Source organism: Colletes gigas, unplaced genomic scaffold (assembly GCF_013123115.1).
Source record: "Colletes gigas isolate AHSC1104 unplaced genomic scaffold, ASM1312311v1 Colletes_gigas_Sc00021, whole genome shotgun sequence".
NCBI lineage: Eukaryota > Metazoa > Arthropoda > Insecta > Hymenoptera > Colletidae > Colletes > Colletes gigas.
Genome location: NW_025106650.1, coordinates 2,478,427 through 2,497,880, shown reverse-complemented (window position 1 = coordinate 2,497,880; position 19,454 = coordinate 2,478,427). Strand labels below are relative to the sequence as shown.

General features: G+C 37.6%; 2 protein-coding genes across 2 annotated transcripts in view; one reads left to right on the top strand and one right to left on the bottom strand.

The window, feature by feature from the left end:
- The window catches only part of LOC122400957 (COP9 signalosome complex subunit 7), a 51,761-nt gene extending 34,340 nt beyond the window's left edge, over positions 1-17,421 (top strand). Inside the window, exon 5 of the transcript XR_006259406.1 lies at positions 17,327-17,421. The gene's annotated coding sequence lies outside the window, so the exon portion shown is untranslated. The remainder of the gene's footprint in view (positions 1-17,326) is intronic.
- LOC122400956 (metabotropic glutamate receptor 8-like) overlaps positions 1-19,454 on the bottom strand; it is a 65,203-nt gene that overhangs the window by 28,296 nt on the left and 17,453 nt on the right. The window contains exon 2 of the mRNA XM_043402753.1: positions 8,729-8,899. Coding sequence (XP_043258688.1) covers positions 8,729-8,803 — 75 coding nt within the window. The 5' untranslated portion in view covers positions 8,804-8,899. The remainder of the gene's footprint in view (positions 1-8,728; positions 8,900-19,454) is intronic.

The window sequence follows — 19,454 nt, the reverse complement described above, 5'->3', positions numbered from 1 at the left end:
GGTGGGCGTTTGCTGGACAGAGGAATTTGTAATTTTCAACTTCTGTCGCATACGTGAATTGCAAATTGTCCCGTCTGGTTATCTCCATTGTATCGTTCGGCTATCCATCGCTCTACTTTCAGTCTCTTAAGGGGGTTGTTTACGGTATAACTAGTTTTAGGTCATTTTATTTACCCCAACACGCATTCACTGACACTCATGAAATACAGTGGCTCACGAAAGTATTCGAACGCTTACATATGCAAACTTGAATGGCCGAAATAATGTACATTAAAACAATTTGCTGAAACAAGTAGATGTCAATAGGAAGATGGAAGTCTTAAGATTATGCCAGTAAAACTTGAAAAGCATTCAACAACGTAAAGAGGAGTTATGATAGATTTATTAGAAAGAGGCATGGTAAGCGACTCACAAAAGTATTCGAACGCTGTAACACTGTTGATAGTTTTTCATCTTTCTTTGCACCGAATGTAAACATCATTGTTAAATGAAAATATTGGTACGTTCACTTGATGTTAGGATATCGTTTCAGTAACAGTAACGTAAAAGTGTGCACAATAGTATTTAAAATGAACACCAAAAAGTCTGAAACCAAAACGTGTGAAAGAGAAATAATATTACGATTGTGAACAGAAGTAAGTCTACAATACATTACATCATAAAAAAGTCAAAGAATGAGGGAACACTTGCAAACAAAGCTCGATCAGGTCGACCAAAGAAATCGACTGGAAGAGAGAAGAAAGTTACCATTCGCGAATTAAAAAAAAATCCTACTATATCCGTTCCTCAACTCGCAAATATGGTAGCTGATATGTTTCATAAAGAAGTTCGCCCGGAATTATGTCGACGAACCTTACGAAACAATGATTTTCATGGCAGAGTACCGCGAAAGAAGCCATATATTAATGCAGTAAATCGTAAAAAAAGATTGACTTTTGCGAAAACCTACATTAATAAAGATAATACTATTTGGAATAAAGTCATCTTTTCGGACGAGTCAAAGTTTAATATTTTTGGCTCGGATGGTCAAAATTATGTGTGGAGAAAACCAAATACAGAATTGGAAATTCGACATTTGAGCCGTTTATTTTGAAACTGGCCTAACTCCATTTTTCAATTTTTTTCCGGTTACCATGGTTATATGTACAACTTCATGTTATTTATCAGTAAAGCATTTCAGGTTGCTTATATTCCGAGCAAATACGATAATTCTTGACACATAAGTTTTCAGAGTTAGTTCAATAATTGAACCGTTTAGTTTGAAAGTGGCCTAACTCCATTTATACTTAAATCAAGATATTTGCTATTGATAATGTCGGAAAGCAGTGATGAATATATATTGTATATGGAGCATAGTACAAATATGAAAATCGGAGCATGTTGTGTTCAATTGTCTAGCTATAAAATTTGATTTTTGTCATCGATTTTCAAAATTGAATCCCGTGAACAGAGAACATGCGTATTTTTATTTTAATCTGAAGAAATATGCATCCGAAACTATGGAGATTTAGGAATGTTCGAATCTTCGTTAAAGGTTATCCAAAAACAGAAAGGCCATTATTTCGCAGAAATATAATTTTGAGTATTTATGCAAATATTTAACCAGGAGTTATAATTTACCTTCGTATCTTGACGTAACGTTAATAAATCCGTTGGAAAATTCATATTCATGCAATTTAGTATTCACCGTGGCATTGTTTATGATTAATTGGATCAGATAAAAAAATAAACTGTTTCATTTGGAGGTAGTTAATGGTATACGAAACAGTTGATCGCAACAATCGTGTGGTTTTACACCCACAGGACGATGAATGGCTCGATTGCAGTTTATCTATGTCACCGGCAGATGTATAACGACAAATTAAATCAACGATATAAATATGTCTTCGTTCGTGAAATTCTTGAGAATGCAATCAGATTCCTCGAGTGTTTACTGCAACATTCGAGGAATCTGATTGCATAATATTCACCACCGATACGAGAATATTGGAAATCGTATCTCCAAAAATTATTGCGTTTCTTGAGAAAAAAAAATGCACTTGCGCTACTTTTCCACGAAACCCCCTCGATCAATCCCGCGTTCGTTATTACTTTTTCTTTTTTCTTAATTATTCTCGTTACTCGTTAAAATTTCATTATTTGTTTCTTCATTTGTGGCAACTCGTGGTGAAATCGGAAGGGAGAACGGTTCTTTGCGAGAAACTAGATCGAAAAGGTGAAACGATATTTTCTCGAGCGAAGCTTCGCTTTCGAGGAAATTGAGTTTGAAAATTTCCGGTGCACGTGCTCCGCTAGAGACGCGCTTTCATTTTTGAAGTTCGGTTTTTCTCGAAAACAAGGTACCGTACGAAAACAATTCATTTTACGGTTTCGACGTGTTTCTTCGCGAGGAATCGTATCCACTTCGATCCGACCAAAAATTACGATCCGTAGGAACGTAATTTTAACGAGAACGTATCGGGCATTGTTAGAACGTTGTTAACACGGCATAAAAAGCACATTCGACGTCGAATAAATCCATTAATATCGAAATTGGAATAGTGGATACGTTTCAGGAGGCAATGCGTAACGAGGCGAAGTATAGTTTCGTTCATTTACGTGTGTATAGCGGCAGTAATTTACGTCGTAGTCGCTCGTTAATTTCGTTATCGTGGCAGTCTAATGAAATGTAGAGCTGACTTGTTTTATGCGCTCGTACTGTCCGTCTCGCGATAATATTATTACGAGGCAATTGTTCAAGACTCCGTTTCTACATTTTGATGAAATAATTGTTCACTGATTTTTTAAAGCGTTCCCTTTTTTCTAAATTACAAGTATCAACATAGTGCACGATTCCGTGGTTTTATTTAGAATATTTCCCAGAATAAAATTAATAAGTTTCAAACTTTAGGGTTAGTATAGAAAATTTACCAAACGGCGTATTTTAAATTAAATTCTCTAAAGAAAGATTTCAGTAGAAGTGGACAAATATTTTCCCCGAGAGAAAAAGCATTATCTTGAAAAATATCGCAGTTCCGGCAGTTTTGTGCAGCGGTGCGCGTTTAAGCACAGATTCGACTCCAACTATTTATTATACATAGGCGAACCGGGTCATCGCGCGGTTTTAAATTAACAGAAACTCGCCGTAACGAAATTCCAGATAATTTCACCTCGGCAGTCTTTCCAAGGAGTCGGAATAATTTTCGAAAATAACACGGGCCGTCAGACGTTCGTTGCGGTTTTAATTATGGCCGATTAGCATACTGGCGGTGCAGTTAGTTAGAGAACAGGCGGGAAGGACGGCGTGAAACCGCCACGTTGGAGGAGAGGAAGTCAGAAACGAATGCGATGGAGAGGTTGCCACTAGGCGTGGGCGTTGCGCTCGACTCTGCTCGTTTCGAGAAAGAGAAAGAACCCGATGAGTAGCGTAGTTTCCGGGGGATTATTTGATTACGCGAGTGCGAGGAAAATGAGAGACATTGCGGCTTCTCCGTGCGGCCAAATATTCTGTGAATTGCACGCGAACTGCTGTCGCGTTGGTAGCTCTGGTAAAATTGAACCAATGCAAGCATTGCTTTGAATAATAATAAATTGTTTATGCGTTGTAACAGGAAATGGAAAGAATCTGTTGCATATGCAGTTACGGAAGAAAGTACTCATACACCGCAACACGTTCAATTTAAACAGTAAAAACTTTGATTATAGAAGGCTAGTTAACTATGGAAGGCACGTATGCAGTTAGGGAATTAACTCAGCTTTCAGATAGTATGAATTTTATTCGTAAATTAAATAAAAATAGAATAGACAAATTTCAAATACCGAATGAAGTAAGAAAATCAGCGAGAAAAAAGTGTTCATACAGAATTTTGTTTGTTTGTGAATCAGTCATATTTATAGTAATTGATATTTTGTAGGATACCCGTTATTATTAATAATTGCTAGTAATCGCTTGGGCATAGATTCAATTAAATTATTTGTTACATGTCCCTCCATTTTTTGCCATTCCTCTTGCAAAGCATTTTTTAAATCATTCTTATTTGTAATTTTATATTTTTGCAAACGATGTTTCAATTCTCGCCATATATGCTCGATTGAATTCATGTCCGGTGATTGCGGAGGAGTTTCCAGAACGCGAGGTGTATTATATAAAAGCCATTCTCTAATTAAATGAGTCTTGTGGATGGGAGCGTTACCTTGCTGAAAATAGTAATAAAATACCTAATTTCCGTGTGCTGTCTTTCAAATATGATTTTAAAATATCTAAATATTTATATTGATCTACTATTCCATCAATGAGATTCAAGTTTCCCAGGCCATTTGCGGCCATATAGCCCCATACCATAAGGCTACTTCCGCCATGTTTGACTGTAGGTCTAATATTTTTGGGCCTTAAAGATACTAATTTTCGTCCATGTGAACCCCCAAGTATTAAACTTGCTCTCGTCTGAGAAAATAACTTCTTTCCAAAAATCTGATGATTTATTTATGTAAATTTTTGCGAAATTAAGTCTTTTTTTCTCTATTCACCTTATTGACGTAGGGTTTTCTACTCGCTACTCGTACAAAATACCCTGATTCTTTAAGCTTGTTTGATATCGTCTTTGGACAAATTTTGTTACCACTTGCTTGTAATTCTGCTGCCATTTTAGGTGCACTTTCAAATGGATTTTGTTTTATTTTCTTTGTAATAAATCTTTCATCCCTTTCGGTTAACCCTTTGCACTCCGAATTATATTTCAATTTTGTTATCAGCAGCTCCTAACGCTTTTAAGTGTTTTATTTGAAATTTACCTATTAGAATATCTCTTTTATTTACACTGTTGTTGTATTTTGTAATTTTCAAGTGTACGATGTCTCTTTGGTTTGGACTTGAAAAAATGTCGAATGGGACTTGACGAAGGAGCTCCTGAGATAAAAATTGATGTCGAATCACACTCGACATAGGAGTGCAAAGGGTTAACTTGCTTGGTTTTCTGGAACGACGCATATTTTCAATTAATCATGTACTTTTGTACTTATTAACTATACAGGATGTTCAGCCACATCTGGGAAAAATTTTAATGGGGGATTCTAGAGGCCAAAATAAGACGAAAATCAAGAATACCAATTTGTTGATAGAGGCTTCGTTCAAAAGTTATTAACAATTAAATTCAAAAATTTAAAATCGTTCTGGAAAAATTATTTTTGGTTGCGGGGGTCAATTACAATCATTTTTGGTGAATACACATACCTCCGAAATCCTATTCACTTTCGAGAAAAAAATTCGGGTAGGTGCTTAAATTTTTTGACGAAAAAAAAAATTTTCAAATCATACTAAAAAAATTATATTTAGTTACAGAGGTCAATTACAAGCATTTTTGGTGAATAGACATACCCCCGAAATCCTACGCAGTTCCGAGAAAAAAATTCCTTACCGAAAATATAATGTCTGACCATACATTGATATGTTTCCCTGAAATTTTATGCATATGTTTAACACATCACAACTCCTGAAAGGATTGGAGGATTTTAATTTTCCAAAATGCAAACAACGCGTATTTTCGTGGAGAATATGTAGAAATTCTAACAATATTGAAAAAGCTGTTCCATGATTCCGAAAAGTGAAAAAAAACCCCCTAAAACTGGTTCAATTTTCAAACGGCCATAACTCCTACAATAGTGAATGTATCTCAATGAAATTTAATATGGAAGTAGAGCTCATGGATACCTACAAAAAAGTACTAAACAAAATTTCCGTAGGACGTCAATCAAATTGATTTAAAATGAAAAAAATTCGAATTAAAAATAAAAATTTTCGACGAAAAAAAAATTTTAAATTGTTCTGGAAAAATTATTTTCAATTGCGGGGGTCATTTACAGTCATTTTTGGTCATTAGACATACCCTCGAAATCCTACCCACTTTCGAGAAAAAAATTCGAGAATGTGTGAAATTTTTCGACAACATTAAAAAATTTCCAATCGTTCTGGAAAAATTATTTTTGGTTGTAAGTGTCAATTACAATAATTTTTGGTGAATAGACCTTCCCCCGAAATCCTACCCACTTTTAGAAAAAAATTCACCACGGGCGGAACTTTGAATGTTAATAACTTTTTAACGAAGCCTCCATAAACAAATTGGTATTCTTGATTTTCGTCTTATTTTGGCCTCTAGAATTTTTCCCAGGGGTGGGCGAACACCCTCTATATTGTACACTAGTATGACTCGTTTTTTCCATTTCACCAATTTCGCAATGTGTTTTCCCATTTTTCCATAATTCAATTACAATTTTTCTATCCTCTATTGTAGTTTCCTTATTTTTAACACTTATTATGATAAAAATTATGGTTCTTTAACAAACCACGCTAAGAATTGACGAAATTCTATGAAACAAAAGAAATAGAAATAAAAGAAAGACGAGATTCTCCCAAGATTTTAAGTTTTATTGATATATTTCGTCTATAGATGTCACGTACTAATACTTTTTTCATGCTAATTTTCTTACTTCATTCGGCATTTGAAATTTGTCTGTTGTATTTTTATTGAAATCATAAACAAATTCATACTATTTGACAGCTGAATTAATTTCCCAACTGCACATGTGCCTCTCATAGCTTTATAGTAGCCTTCTATAATCAAAGTTATTATTGTTTAAACTGAACGTATTGCGGTGTATGGATACTTTTTTCAGTAACTGTATCAATTTACAATTGTTTCACTGCAATTAGCAACAACAATTTTTTTCTACCCTTCTCAGTTTGCCAGTTTTATATTTCTTATTCAATTTCTTCCAGAAGTGTGTAAAGATCTAGCGCGGAGAGTTATAAAAATTTTTCTTTATTACATTACCAAATTCTCGATACGACTTTGCGCTCTTCTATTTCAATAGTAACCGTTTGGTTTTACGATAATCGTAGCAGAATGAAATTGATAGAACGTGGCGGACTTCCGTGAAAGCGATCTGCCCTAAGTGACGTCCCGTGTACAGCGGCGGAAGATTGCGCGGGATATTTCTCGTACTTCGCTCGGCGAATAAACGTTTATTCGCGTGTTCGGAAACCTTCCCCAATATTTCGTTGGTTTCTTCCGCGTTTCGTATATTGCACCGTCTAGCGGGTCGCGGTTTTATAAATTGTTGGCAATTCGTATCGATGAAGCGTACAGATTTTGTCGGTCGTGCGATTTCGGCATTCTTTTATTTCGGTCGGCGGTTGCGTGCCGCGCGAAACGTGTATTTACTTAAAAACAAATGAACGCCGGGGGAACCGATAAAATCTGTAGAAGCCGGTGGTCGGGGTGCGAGAATTTTCTGCAGCGAATAGTTTCGCCGTTGATCATATTGCGCGGCTAAATGCATAGGTTCGAGGGCCCTTGTTCGGCTGGGATCGATCGTCCGTTTCGAATTTCACGCGAACGAGACCGCATTTTTCCACATACCGACGGTTTTCGGTTCGGGTGGCGCGTCCCTATTAACACGCGCGAGTAATCCCATCCCGTTACGTTCGCCAATAATTAGGGATATTCATCCAGTAATCATTTCGCGACACGGTCCGCCAACAATTTACGTTACAACGTGGGGCGATTATGTCGTTCGACGGGCCGCGTCGATACGATAGAAATTAAACGAGAAATATCAAAATAAATATGCGCGAAAATGTATCGTCGGGAATTTAAATACGGGTCGCTTTGATATTCGAACGAAGCGGTATTTAACGACCTATTGGAATATTCGGTTAATGCCTTTGGGCGACTCTTCGGTTATTTATTTTGTCGCACAATGTTTTTGTGTGTTTTCGATCTTTTACGGCAGAGTAGCTTTTAACACGTTGAGCGCCACGTCAGCCATCGGTGGCTGACACTAGACTTTCCGTTTAGGCCGCGTCACCCATCGGTGGCTGACAGCGTGTAACATGAGAACTATAAAATTTACACTATTTTACCTAATTTTACTTAATTTGGTATCATTACAGGATTAATGGGATTCATTGTAACATGGCAAACATAAAAATGGTTCTCCTTCACAAGTATTACAAAATGTTACAACACGCTTGGTCTTTCTCCTTGCCATCTCTCTACCATCTTTTCTTACATTTTTGTCATAACATAATGTACAGTACTTTCGAACTTCAGAGACTTTTCCCGATTTTCTTTGGAGTTTGTATTCCTTTTTGGATCTTCTTGCAATTCTGCTCGGTGGAATGTTTTCTTTGTCACAACTTGTAAGATGGACTGCTAATTTTTTCCGAAATTGCGTGGCCTGAACGGGATTGTCTTACAAATACGCGTGGCGCTCAACGTGTTAAAGGAAATGACGGGCGAATATATTCGGGCATTTCGATGACGCGAAAATCGATTAACTCCGCGTAATTGTGGAATATTGAACGTGGGAGTGATTTTGGTCTTTTTTTAATTGGATTTTCACACGGTTATCGTGATTTTATTCGGTTCGCGCCTTTGGTGTAAGGTTCGAGGCTTTACAAGCTTCAGAACAATTAGTTTTGAATTATTTTCGATACACGGTTACAATTTAGTAAGCTAGAAACGTTTTTTTTGTAGATGATATTGGCGTCAAATGTTTTTTTTTTTAATTTTTTCTGGTGTGTGACAAAGGGTGTTCTACCAGTGATAAAAATAACAATGCCATTTAAGGAGCGGTTTTAAAAATTCACAAAAACGTGTCAAGAGACACTGTTCTACGCGTAATGAGACGCGTTGCCGGTTTTGTTGTGATGACAACGTCGCCTCTGGACGCCGTTCGCATGAATACTCACCCTTACTCCGTAATTGCTTTCTTCGTATATGATGGACACGTAGTTCCAGCCCATTGTTAGCACGATGTCTACCATTGCTTTCACTTGGTGAAGGTCGCTGGGTATAGTGCGCGAGAAATATTCGAAACGCTGCTTGTTGGAGAGTTCCGGGCTCGTCGAGAAGTATGAGACCTGAAAACAGAACAGAACTTTTCAGATTTTTGTCTTCGAAACTTCGTATAGAACGCAAGTGCCATACTATACAGCGTTTCCCACGCAACTGGAACAGTTGGAACCTCCTAAACGATTGGAAATAGAAGAATATGTTATAAGTCAAAGTTAAATGGTAATATGCAACTAATTTGATGCACTTTTGTGCATTGATGCATCGAAAAAATGCAACTGCACTTTTTTTTAAAATGGAAACCTACATTTTTTACTGTGCCAGTCGATGTAGTTTCTTATTCTCTACATATAAGTACTAACATACTTGTGCCCTAAACTTATTCGTTAGGATGTTATCGAAGATAAAAGTTCTCCGAATCCATTACAATGTTTGTGTTGCTTTACAATGTTTCTGCTGCCTTATAATGTTTCGCGGCTGCTAATGCTAGTCACTGTAAGATTAACCCTTTACACTCCTATGTCGCGTGTGACTCGACATCAATTTTTATCTCAGGAGCTCCTTTGTCAAGTTCCACTCGACATTTCTTCAAGTCCAAACCAAACAGATATTGTTCAGACTCGGTACAGCGAGCGGGTTTATGATATGGACGTGACTTCTCCGCTATTTTTGAGGATTAGGCCTTCCAGACATTCTTACTTGATAAATCAGGATACGGCCATTAAGGAACCTCCAAACTCCACACGGGACTTGGAATCCTTGGAGCTCTTCCTTGCCTCAATAGCGGTTGACGTATCTTAAACCCGCGTTGGCACACAGCTGCGGACCACCGGGGTCTCGCGGTCATTGGGCATTTCCCAATGTTAATAATAATGCAGCGTTCTCGCTCACTCCTGCATGGTCTACCTGGACACTGGACGGCAGGGTGGGTGGGAATGTTGCAAATTGTTAGGAACCGCTCTACCTAGGTGACGATGATGAGGATTGGCTTGACCAATCCTCCCTCCGGTAGACAATGTTCGTCGTTGTCACCTTGGCAGGGGAAACCGAGGTTTCCTTATGGGAAAAATCAGATTGGGAAGCAGATCGATCGATTAACTTCAACAGAGAAACCACCTCAATAATCAGTCTCCGCAGACTTCAGTGCTGCGTATCAGAAGCGACAGCTTCTGAGGGTTAAGGCATAGGTTAAGGGCACAGAGTGGCTGTGCAATACGCAACGACCACGAGCAAGATTTGTGTAAACTACGAATATAAGTTCGTGGCCGAAACGGATATCATACACTTGAAAATTACAAAATACAACAACAGTGTAAATAAAACACTTATTTTAACAGGTAAATTTCAAATAAAACTCCTAAAAGCATTGGGAGCCGCTGGTAACAAAATTGGAATATAATTCGAAGTGAAAAGGGTTAAGATTTCCATCAGCAACTATTTACAGTGTTACTGATAACTTATACTTATCAGTGTTTCGAAATTATGGCATTTACGAACAGTGAAGCAGTTGATATGTTCATTTTGTTTAGCAAACGAAATCAAAATGGCACCGAGGCCACAAGGCTGTATCGAGAAACGTACCCCAATCGGTAACAGCCCTCGCGGTTCGTATTTTTACAAACTGGAGTCCAATTTACGCCAATACGGGTGTTTCCACGGTAATTATTTACTTTAGCGATTCTTCACCAATTTCGATGACCTTGAAATATGTTGTCAAGGTCACTGTTATGAAGATTTCTTCTTTATCGCCCTTCGTTTTCGAGATATTTGCAAAAATAATTTTATGTCTGAATTAGCCTCGGGTTGAGTTGGAAATAAAATATTAAACTTTATTCTTTATTATTATAGTTATTATTAACAGAAATTGGAAAAATGTCTGCCATTATATAAAAAAATGCAGGTATTCTTGTATTAAAATCATGACGATCAACGACAAATAATGTATACTGTGTCAAGCTAATATCGAATAATATTAATAAAGAAAATTGTAATCTAAACAAAATTTCTTCTCGTTCGTAAAGTTAACAAGAATTCGACCACCGACAGGCGTTCAAAAGTTTTCTACTCGAAAAAGTTGTACAATTTTAATCCAACAGCTTCGATTCGTTATTTCTTTTCAAAATATAATTCAATTTTAATGATAAAGAAGCGCTCTCGTTGAAGAGGGAAACGAATAAATGTATCGTCCTATCATTTTAGTCACAGTGACAGGGAGTAGCGTAACTTTACACTGTTTTGAAATAATTCTGAAGCTTTTACGGCGTATACGCGAACGTGCTCTCGAGTTTACTATTTCGCGTGTAATGTAGAGCACCGCTCTGCGGATGATATAATGTAACGGGGACATTGTCGTTTCGTTCCGAATAACACTGGAGAAATTTAATTTTAAGGTGAACCAGCATAACTTGCCGTAATTATCGAAACTTCGCGCTTTTCTCCTTGCAGTTACTTTGTAGCGATTTTGATGCATTTCTTCGAAGTACTACTGTGTCCAAAAAATAAGGTGACTTTTCAATTTAAACTTCGCGGTTTTATTCAAACTGATAAACTTTTTTTCTGTAGCTTGGTAGCTCTATTACTGTCATCTATTTCAAATTTCACGTCATTATCCTCAGTTGTTTTTGAGATACGCTTGTTTATTCATAAGAATAAAAGTGCATTCGGCGATTTTCATAATGAATATTTTTGTTGAGCAAAGAGTTTGCATTAAATTTTGTTTGCGGAATGAATATTCTGCTGCGGATACTTTGGAAATGCTATGAAAAGTCTTCGGCGATCAGGCTATGTCGAAAAAAAATATTTATAAGTGGTACAAAGAGTTCCAAGATGGCCGAGAAAGCGTTGAAGACAAAGAGCGCCAAGGGCGGCCATCAATCACGTCGATGAAATCAAAAAATTAGTGTTACAAAATCGTCGACTGACAATAAGAGACCTTTCAGACACTGTTGGCATTTCAAAAGGGTCAGTGAATACCATTTTGAAAGATGTTTTGAGCTTGAAACGTGTCAAGTCTCGATTGGTAAAGCACTGAATTTGTTCGAAAAAGATTGTCGTATTAACATCTGTAAAGAGATGATTTCCGACTATGAACCAGTCATGAAACGTATCATTACGGGAGATGAGACTTAGATCTATGCCTACGACCCAGAAACAGCTGACCAATCGAGCGAATATCGTGCTAAAGGTGAAGAAAGACCGAAAAAATCGCGCCAAAGTCGTTCAAAAATCAAAGTCATGTTAACAGTTTTTTTCGATTATCGTGGTGTGGTGCACCATGAATTCCTCCCGACGGGCCAAACTGTTAATAAGGAATACTATTTAAGTGTTATGCGTCGTTTGCGTGAAGTTATTCGCAAAAAGAGGCCGGAATTGTGGCGAAGCAACTGTTGGTTTTTGCACCACGATAACGCGTCGTCTCACACTGCGTTGATTATTCGTGATCATTTGGCCAAAAATTCAACTCATATCGTTACACAGGCAGCGTATTCGCCTGATTTAGCACCATGCGACTTCTGGCTATTCAGTAAATTCGAAAGACCACTCCGGGGACATCGGTTTGAGACTATTGAAGAGATTCAACGTGAATCGCTACGCGCTATGAAGGCCATTCGAGAAGAGGACTTTTTCAGCTGTTTCGAGGAATGGAAAAAACTTTGGCATAAGCGCATTATGTTGAATGGGGATTACTTTGAAGGGGATGAAATTGATTTGAAAGAATAAATAAAAATTTTTCATTTTATAACAAATGTCACCTTATTTTTTGGACACAGTAGTACATATCCTACATGGGTTATATAACTAGAAAAAAAATAAAAAAGAAACCCCCAGTAGAATATACACATCATAGCCAGACGACACTAAAGAAACCCATTTTGAATTATCAGTGAATTTTAATTTCGAGAAATTTAAGACGACGATTCTAGTTTTTAATCAGCAGCTTACAGTTTAAGGCTATCCCCAATTATCTTTGACGCATGGGAACTGTAGATAAATCTTTTCCGTACGCCCTTATCGCGAACTTTTAATTATCGTGAATTCTTAAGTCGCCGGTCCTCTTATCTGCCCCGACAGAACGACTTACACGAACTTTAAATATCGCCATCGCGGCGGCAGTCGTAGTTTACCGATCTACTTACAAGCATTTATCGTTGCGGGATTGCCTTTACGCGTCGCAAATCTTGAGCTTTGCCGCCTCGATCGAAGCTACCAATTATACCGGGGCCGCAATCCCCCCTCTCGAATTTGCATAAAATGCAAATACACGGATGGAGGCGCTACTGGAACGAAAACTTAATCTTTCTTTTCGTACAGAAGTCTCGGGATTTAATGAGATTCGTACGAGAAGATCGGATCACAGACAGTAATCTTGCGTGGGAATTTTTAATGAGTGTGCTTTAAAAGCCGCGTCGTGGAATTTCGGGTGTACACGATTGTCTCTCAACACGTCGTCGACGTAGAATTTCCGACTCATAAACTGACACTGTCGTCGGTTCTATCATCGACCAACGGATGTTTTTCGCTGTGGAAAATTAAGACTCGAAGGGCGTTAATGGCGTTGCAAGATTGAATTCGCGTTCACGGCGGGTAATTTTATTTCCAATCGTCGCCCGCCACGCGTAGAAAAAGAAAGAGCACAGCGAATTGGGTTTAAGCCGAAAAAGTATCGCAGCCAATGGGCCGAACTGATCGAACATTGAGGTAAAGCGCTCAGAGAAATCGGTGAGCGAAAAAGCGTGTAATATAACGGGAGCGAAAGTTAAAGCTCTCTTCTCTCCCGGTAGATTATTGAACGATACGCCGTCTGGTACAAACATGGATTGATCGTAGCCTGACGTCCTTTTACTCTCTAAACAAACGCTTCTTTCGTTTCAACAACTTTTAGAATTCCTCGATCGCTTCTCGCCCCAGGAAAATCACATTTCCAGCTTTCCAATCATAAGTGTGTTAGAAATTTTGAAAGACCAACTCTATTCACTGTCGGTTCTGGGGTAAGTGCCAAGAGGTCAAGCTTAGTCCTCTTACCAGAAGGTACCCTCGTTTTCCCCACTCTGTGGCCAGATCCTCAAGGAACAGAGTTCCTATTCTTTAAGGGGTTACACCACTGTAGAATTATCAAAAAATTGATTTTTTTTTTATTAGCTTAAAAGATGCTTTGAACCTTCTATAATAATGGGGAAAAAGTTTTGTGTCTACAAAATTTTTTTCTTTAAAATTCCGAGCGATTTCCTATGCGCATCGAACTGCTCCGAAACGAGTGCTTGCGTATGTGTATAAGTAATCCAAGTAATACATTATGTACTTCGTTCTTACCTATCATAAATTAATAGTATATATATACATATTTCATAAAATAATAAGTTACAAATTAAAAATATAAAAAATTTTTAAAACAAACAATCGCAAACACAAATCCTCCTAAGACCTACTCAAGTGGCAAAAAAGGCATTGAATATAGCGACTGATATTGCTGTATGCACTTTCAACGACGATCTGACTAACATTCTGCGGATTATGAAAGTTTTGCCAACGCATGGATAACGTTATTATCTTCGATTAAAATAGTATCAGAGTCCCCCGTTAATTTTTCACATCGTTTATTTCGCTCGACCGATATCGAATGGTGGCTCGACATTTTTCGCGACCAGTAAAGACGAATGATTTCGGTACGGTGGTGCACACTCACGGTTTGGTCCGCAAAGTTGCGTCCATGGAAGATGAGTTTATGTAGCGAGAAACGAGACAGCGTTATCTCGTGGCACGGTAGGAGCCAGCTCTGGTTTCTCTTCAGGCTACCGAGCGACGTTTTATCCATCGTGCTTTATGTTTTACCAGCTGGCAAATCCGCGTGGGACGAGGAATATATTTATCAAGCTTCCTCAGACACAACATTCCTTCGTAACGCGTTAAATGGGTTCTTTTTTCGACGCGCGGCCTGGCAAATCGAATAAGCCCGATTTAATCGAAGAATTATGCAGCTTCTTTTCGAGCTTCTTTTCTATCTCGCGGTCCCCGTAGATTTATGGACGAAACAATTGGATTTTGTCAACAATTGGTACGGATTTTATTTCGTTATCTTTTTCGCGATTATTCAGCGAACAAGATTTTATTCAAAAACTCTGGTTGCTAAACTGAGACAAGGTACAAAGTACTGTAAGGTTTATGCAAAATAAAAAGAACTTTTCCACACTTTTATTTATCTATTAGAATACGTATGCATAAGACAAAAACCCGCACTACTCTGATCGACACGCACGCTCTTCTTTAATTTGCTAACTTCAAGTGTTCTCGTTCGTCTTCCTCTCTTTGTTTATACAGGGTGGTCCACGCAATTGTATCAAGTCATAACTCCGTTATTATTGCATTTACGCAAAAATGCCAAAGGAGAAAGATAAATGGTTCGCAGAGCACTACATTTGTAGGCCTTTAAATTTTTTTTGGATGCAGCAGTACATGTGCAATTAACAATTGCATCATTTTTTTAAATAGAAATGTATATTTTTTTTTACACAGATCGATTCTTCTGTTCATTCTACGTATAAAATGATTAGGGTACCTTGGCAAAAAAATTATTAGATCTCGAGATATTTTCAAAAAATGTCTTTATTGAAGAAGATACTCAAACACTTCATGACTATGTTGTAAAGGTAAACACCCTTTCGACATTGTTATCATAACAGAAACTGATTTGTACGAGTAAGCATTTCATCATTCAGTAGCAATTCACATATCGTAACTCGAGTACGAAAACTAAGAATTTGAAAAAGTGCGGTTTCTAAAAAATAAGTTTTGCAATAACGTTATCGCAACAAATACATCAATACGTTGGCCAGCCCGTTCACCTGATTTAAGTCCCCTTGACTTTTTTCTGTGGGGTTATTTGAAAGGTAGAATTTATTCAAATCCCATAGATTTTGTAGAGAATCTGAGAGAAAGAATCATACTGGAATGTGCAGCAATAATTGCAGATAATTTAAACGCAGTTATGCAAACAATAAAAAAACGTTATCAGAAATGTTTAGAATGTAATGGAGAAGCGTTTGAGCATCTTCTTCAATAAAGACATTTTTTGAAAATATCTCGAGATCTAATCATTTTTTTGCCATGGTACTCTAATCATTTTTTACGTAGAATGAACAGAAGAATCGATCTGTGTAAAAAAAAATATACATTTCTATTTAAAGAAATGATGCAATTGTTAATTGCACATGCACTGCTGCATCTATTGTAAAAAAAATTTAAAGGCCTACAGATGTAGTGCTCTTCGAACCATTTATCTTTCTCCTTTGGCATTTTTGCGTAAATGCAATAATAACGGAGTTATGACTTGAAACAATCGCGTGGACCACCCTGTATACTGTTGTCCTACTGAATGTTCTCCTACCACATATCCGATTTGGGTCAATTTAAGCACAGTATAGATCTTACAGTACTGTTACTCAAAGTCTCATAGAATTGTCAAAATGGAAATGGAAAATATTCAAACTAGAGACGTGGGATGTGTAAAATAAAAGTATAGTATGTTCAGATTAGAAACATCGAAATGTAGATTGTTTAAACTAGAGATGTAGAATGACCAAAATATGCTTTTATCCAGATCAGTAACTTTCCTGTCCCTGAATTAGGTTTGGGCAGGGTACGTTTAGCGCAGCTAATAAAACCAAGCGCTGTGCCGTGGTTTATGATACATAATCGTTATTCAGGAAAAGGCAGTAAGACTAGTTAGAGGTGCACGTGTTCGCCCAGAAACGAGGCCATATAATTACAGCAAAGCAATTACCAGAGCTTTAATCCCTTGCACAATCAGTCGATCGTGAATATTCCCGACAGCTGTTTCTCAAGAACAACGCGTCCCAGGAGTCCATTTCATAAACCCGAGCTTTGAAATGTCCTGACAGTAATCTTACGATTAGAGAAACACTGTCCTCCGGAAGCATCGTGTACTCTGCTGTTGGACTGTTTTCTGTAGCAATAATAGCCTGACATCTTGAAATGCGACGAATTACTTTGCGATTTATTCTTTTAGTACAGTCTTCTTAGATTCACGATTAAGGATGTTCGGATTGTTCCATTTCCTTTTGCTTAACGTTCGCAGGCTGGTGATTGAATCTTACCTCGTGTTTTAAATTTCACTATTAAACATTCTCCAAGGATGTCATAGTCTATCCGAAACATTTCTTTTCCGTGAGAGGAGCGTACTTCGTTGCAGCACTGGCCTAATTATTCTGACCTTTGCACGTTGTACATTAACATTCTAATTTCGTGGGAAATTAGGCCCCCTGTTAAGCATCGGAAGAAGCATTTCTGTTTCATTCGGATCATATATTTTGTACTTCTTCGTAAGCTTTCTCTTCAAGGAATTATCGTGGATCCCTCGGGGGACCGTTTATCTCCAAATAACTGTTAAAGTACAAATATCTATACTCATTCTCTAAAATAACCGATAATTACTAGGCATCTTTACGACGATTATTTCTACTTCTACTTTTATTTTACAGACATGCAAAGAAGATTGCTTCGCTCGAAGATAGGAAAGGCGTTCTAAAAGCAGCGGAACACCATTAGCAACGAAGACATTTAATGTTCCGTGAACTACACCGACTATAAAGGGAAAAGTTGAATATGTCGCAAAATGGCGTCTGTTTTCGTTACATCCAACGAGGGAGAGCCCGCGTACGGTAAGTAAAATGAATTTACACGCCTGGTTGGACTTTTTTAATTTAAAAATTAGTCGTTCAGGGATTTAGATTCCAAGGATCTAAGGATGCATTACAATAATAGCCTCGTTGTCCCGTGGTTAACTTTAAAGTAACCGCGTATAACGCACGGCTAGGTTGTCCTCGCGTCAGGACGTTTGCATTTTTACCAGCAGTCCCACCCCGAGGTCGCTGGGAGATTGCAAATCTCTTTGTGAAGAGGCTAAACAACGTTACCGTTAATTGAAACGGACCGGCTGCGCCCAAACCGCGCGAAATTGACGGCCCGGTTCTAGAGACCTCGATAAAACCGGAATAAACGGACGCAGTCGATCGTTCTCGAGCTCCCATATCTCGAAACAAAAGTTTACGACGATCGATACGACAACTTCCAGTCGATGGTAAGACTGATCGATCGCGATTTAGCCCCATAAATTTAAAAAATCGCGTGTATTACCTTTTATATACAATTTCACGTGCGACTTTTAAGGTTTGATATTCAGGGCACTTCGCAGATTTCCGAGCAGATTTTACGGAACGTTCCAAGGAAAGAATGATTCTAGGTCAAAACATGAGTGGAAAACGTAGAGTACATTTTTTATAAGAGGCTTCGTTTCCGAGAAAATCGACTTGAAAAATTTTATATCGAGAGCAAGTGGAAATATCGAGTCGTAGTCAGACGCGCCAGGGAAATCGTATTCTGTTTCACTTGAATCCGAGAAATTTTCAAATTTATTTATCTCGGGAACCAAGTGTCGTACGAACAAACTTTATTCTATATTTTCGATTCATTTTTTATCGTAATTATTGGGGCATAATTAATCTCTCTAATCCAACAATATTTACAATTAATTCTCTCAATTTTTAAATTTTGCACAGTCATATTTCCCTTATAATAATCGAATATACGAGCAACAATACATCAACATATGTTTTTATTATCTCTGATGAAAACTTATGAATATTTTATAACAAACGATTCTCTGAATTTATGTGATTTATAAATGCTTTAAATTCGAAACATATGAAAAACGTTTCTAATAAACATTTTTACAAACACCGAGGGTTATTAAAAATTACAAAAATGTCCGTAGAATTTTTTGGGCCTCATAACTTATGTAACAAGCGCTTCTATAATCTACTTTCGAATAAAAAATCTTTTCGTAATACCTTTCTTGACGCTTTCGAAGATAATAGCCTGACTCGAGAGTATACACCTTGCATACGGTGACTCAATAAACCGAACTAGGTTACAAGTTCATCCTAGACGACTATAGAGAAGAGTGGAAGTCTATTTTCTTAGAATTACTTTATTTGAAAAAAATACTGCACGGCGCAGCTTGACATTTTCTTTCGACATGTTTCTTTGCACGAGTCGATCCGCCTTTTAAGAATTTAAGTGCTCGATATTCGTTTCGTAGTAATTTTTTCACGCCTTTGAAGAACCTACGTAGAAAAATACCTCGCTTCCGAACTTTGCCCGACGCTCTTCAAGATCTCATTTTTTATTTTTCTCTTCGGCTCTTGAATACACTCTCGTCTAGATCATTCTTCGCGCAGGGGAAAATTACCAACCATTTTCAGTTGATCAAATTCAAACGATTTTGTCGAGGCGAAATACAGTTTCGATTAATTATTTTTTCCGATTTTTTCGACAACTTATCCCTTTGATCGTATCAACGGTTTTAATGCTTATTTAATAATGGATTTCAGAGCTTCCGGAGGATTTTTACTCAGTCTGTTACTCGTGTTTGCAATTTTAGTCGGATAAAGAGACGAGGTCTAAGCTGATTGCGTTAGCAACGTAGCTTTAACAGTTTTACGACCTTTTGTATCTGCTTCCCGTTGGAACCACTTACGATAATTGGTTCAGTCCCCCTTTTGGGTCTTCTTATCTAGTTCAAAAACTTTCGGAGTAACTATAAACTGC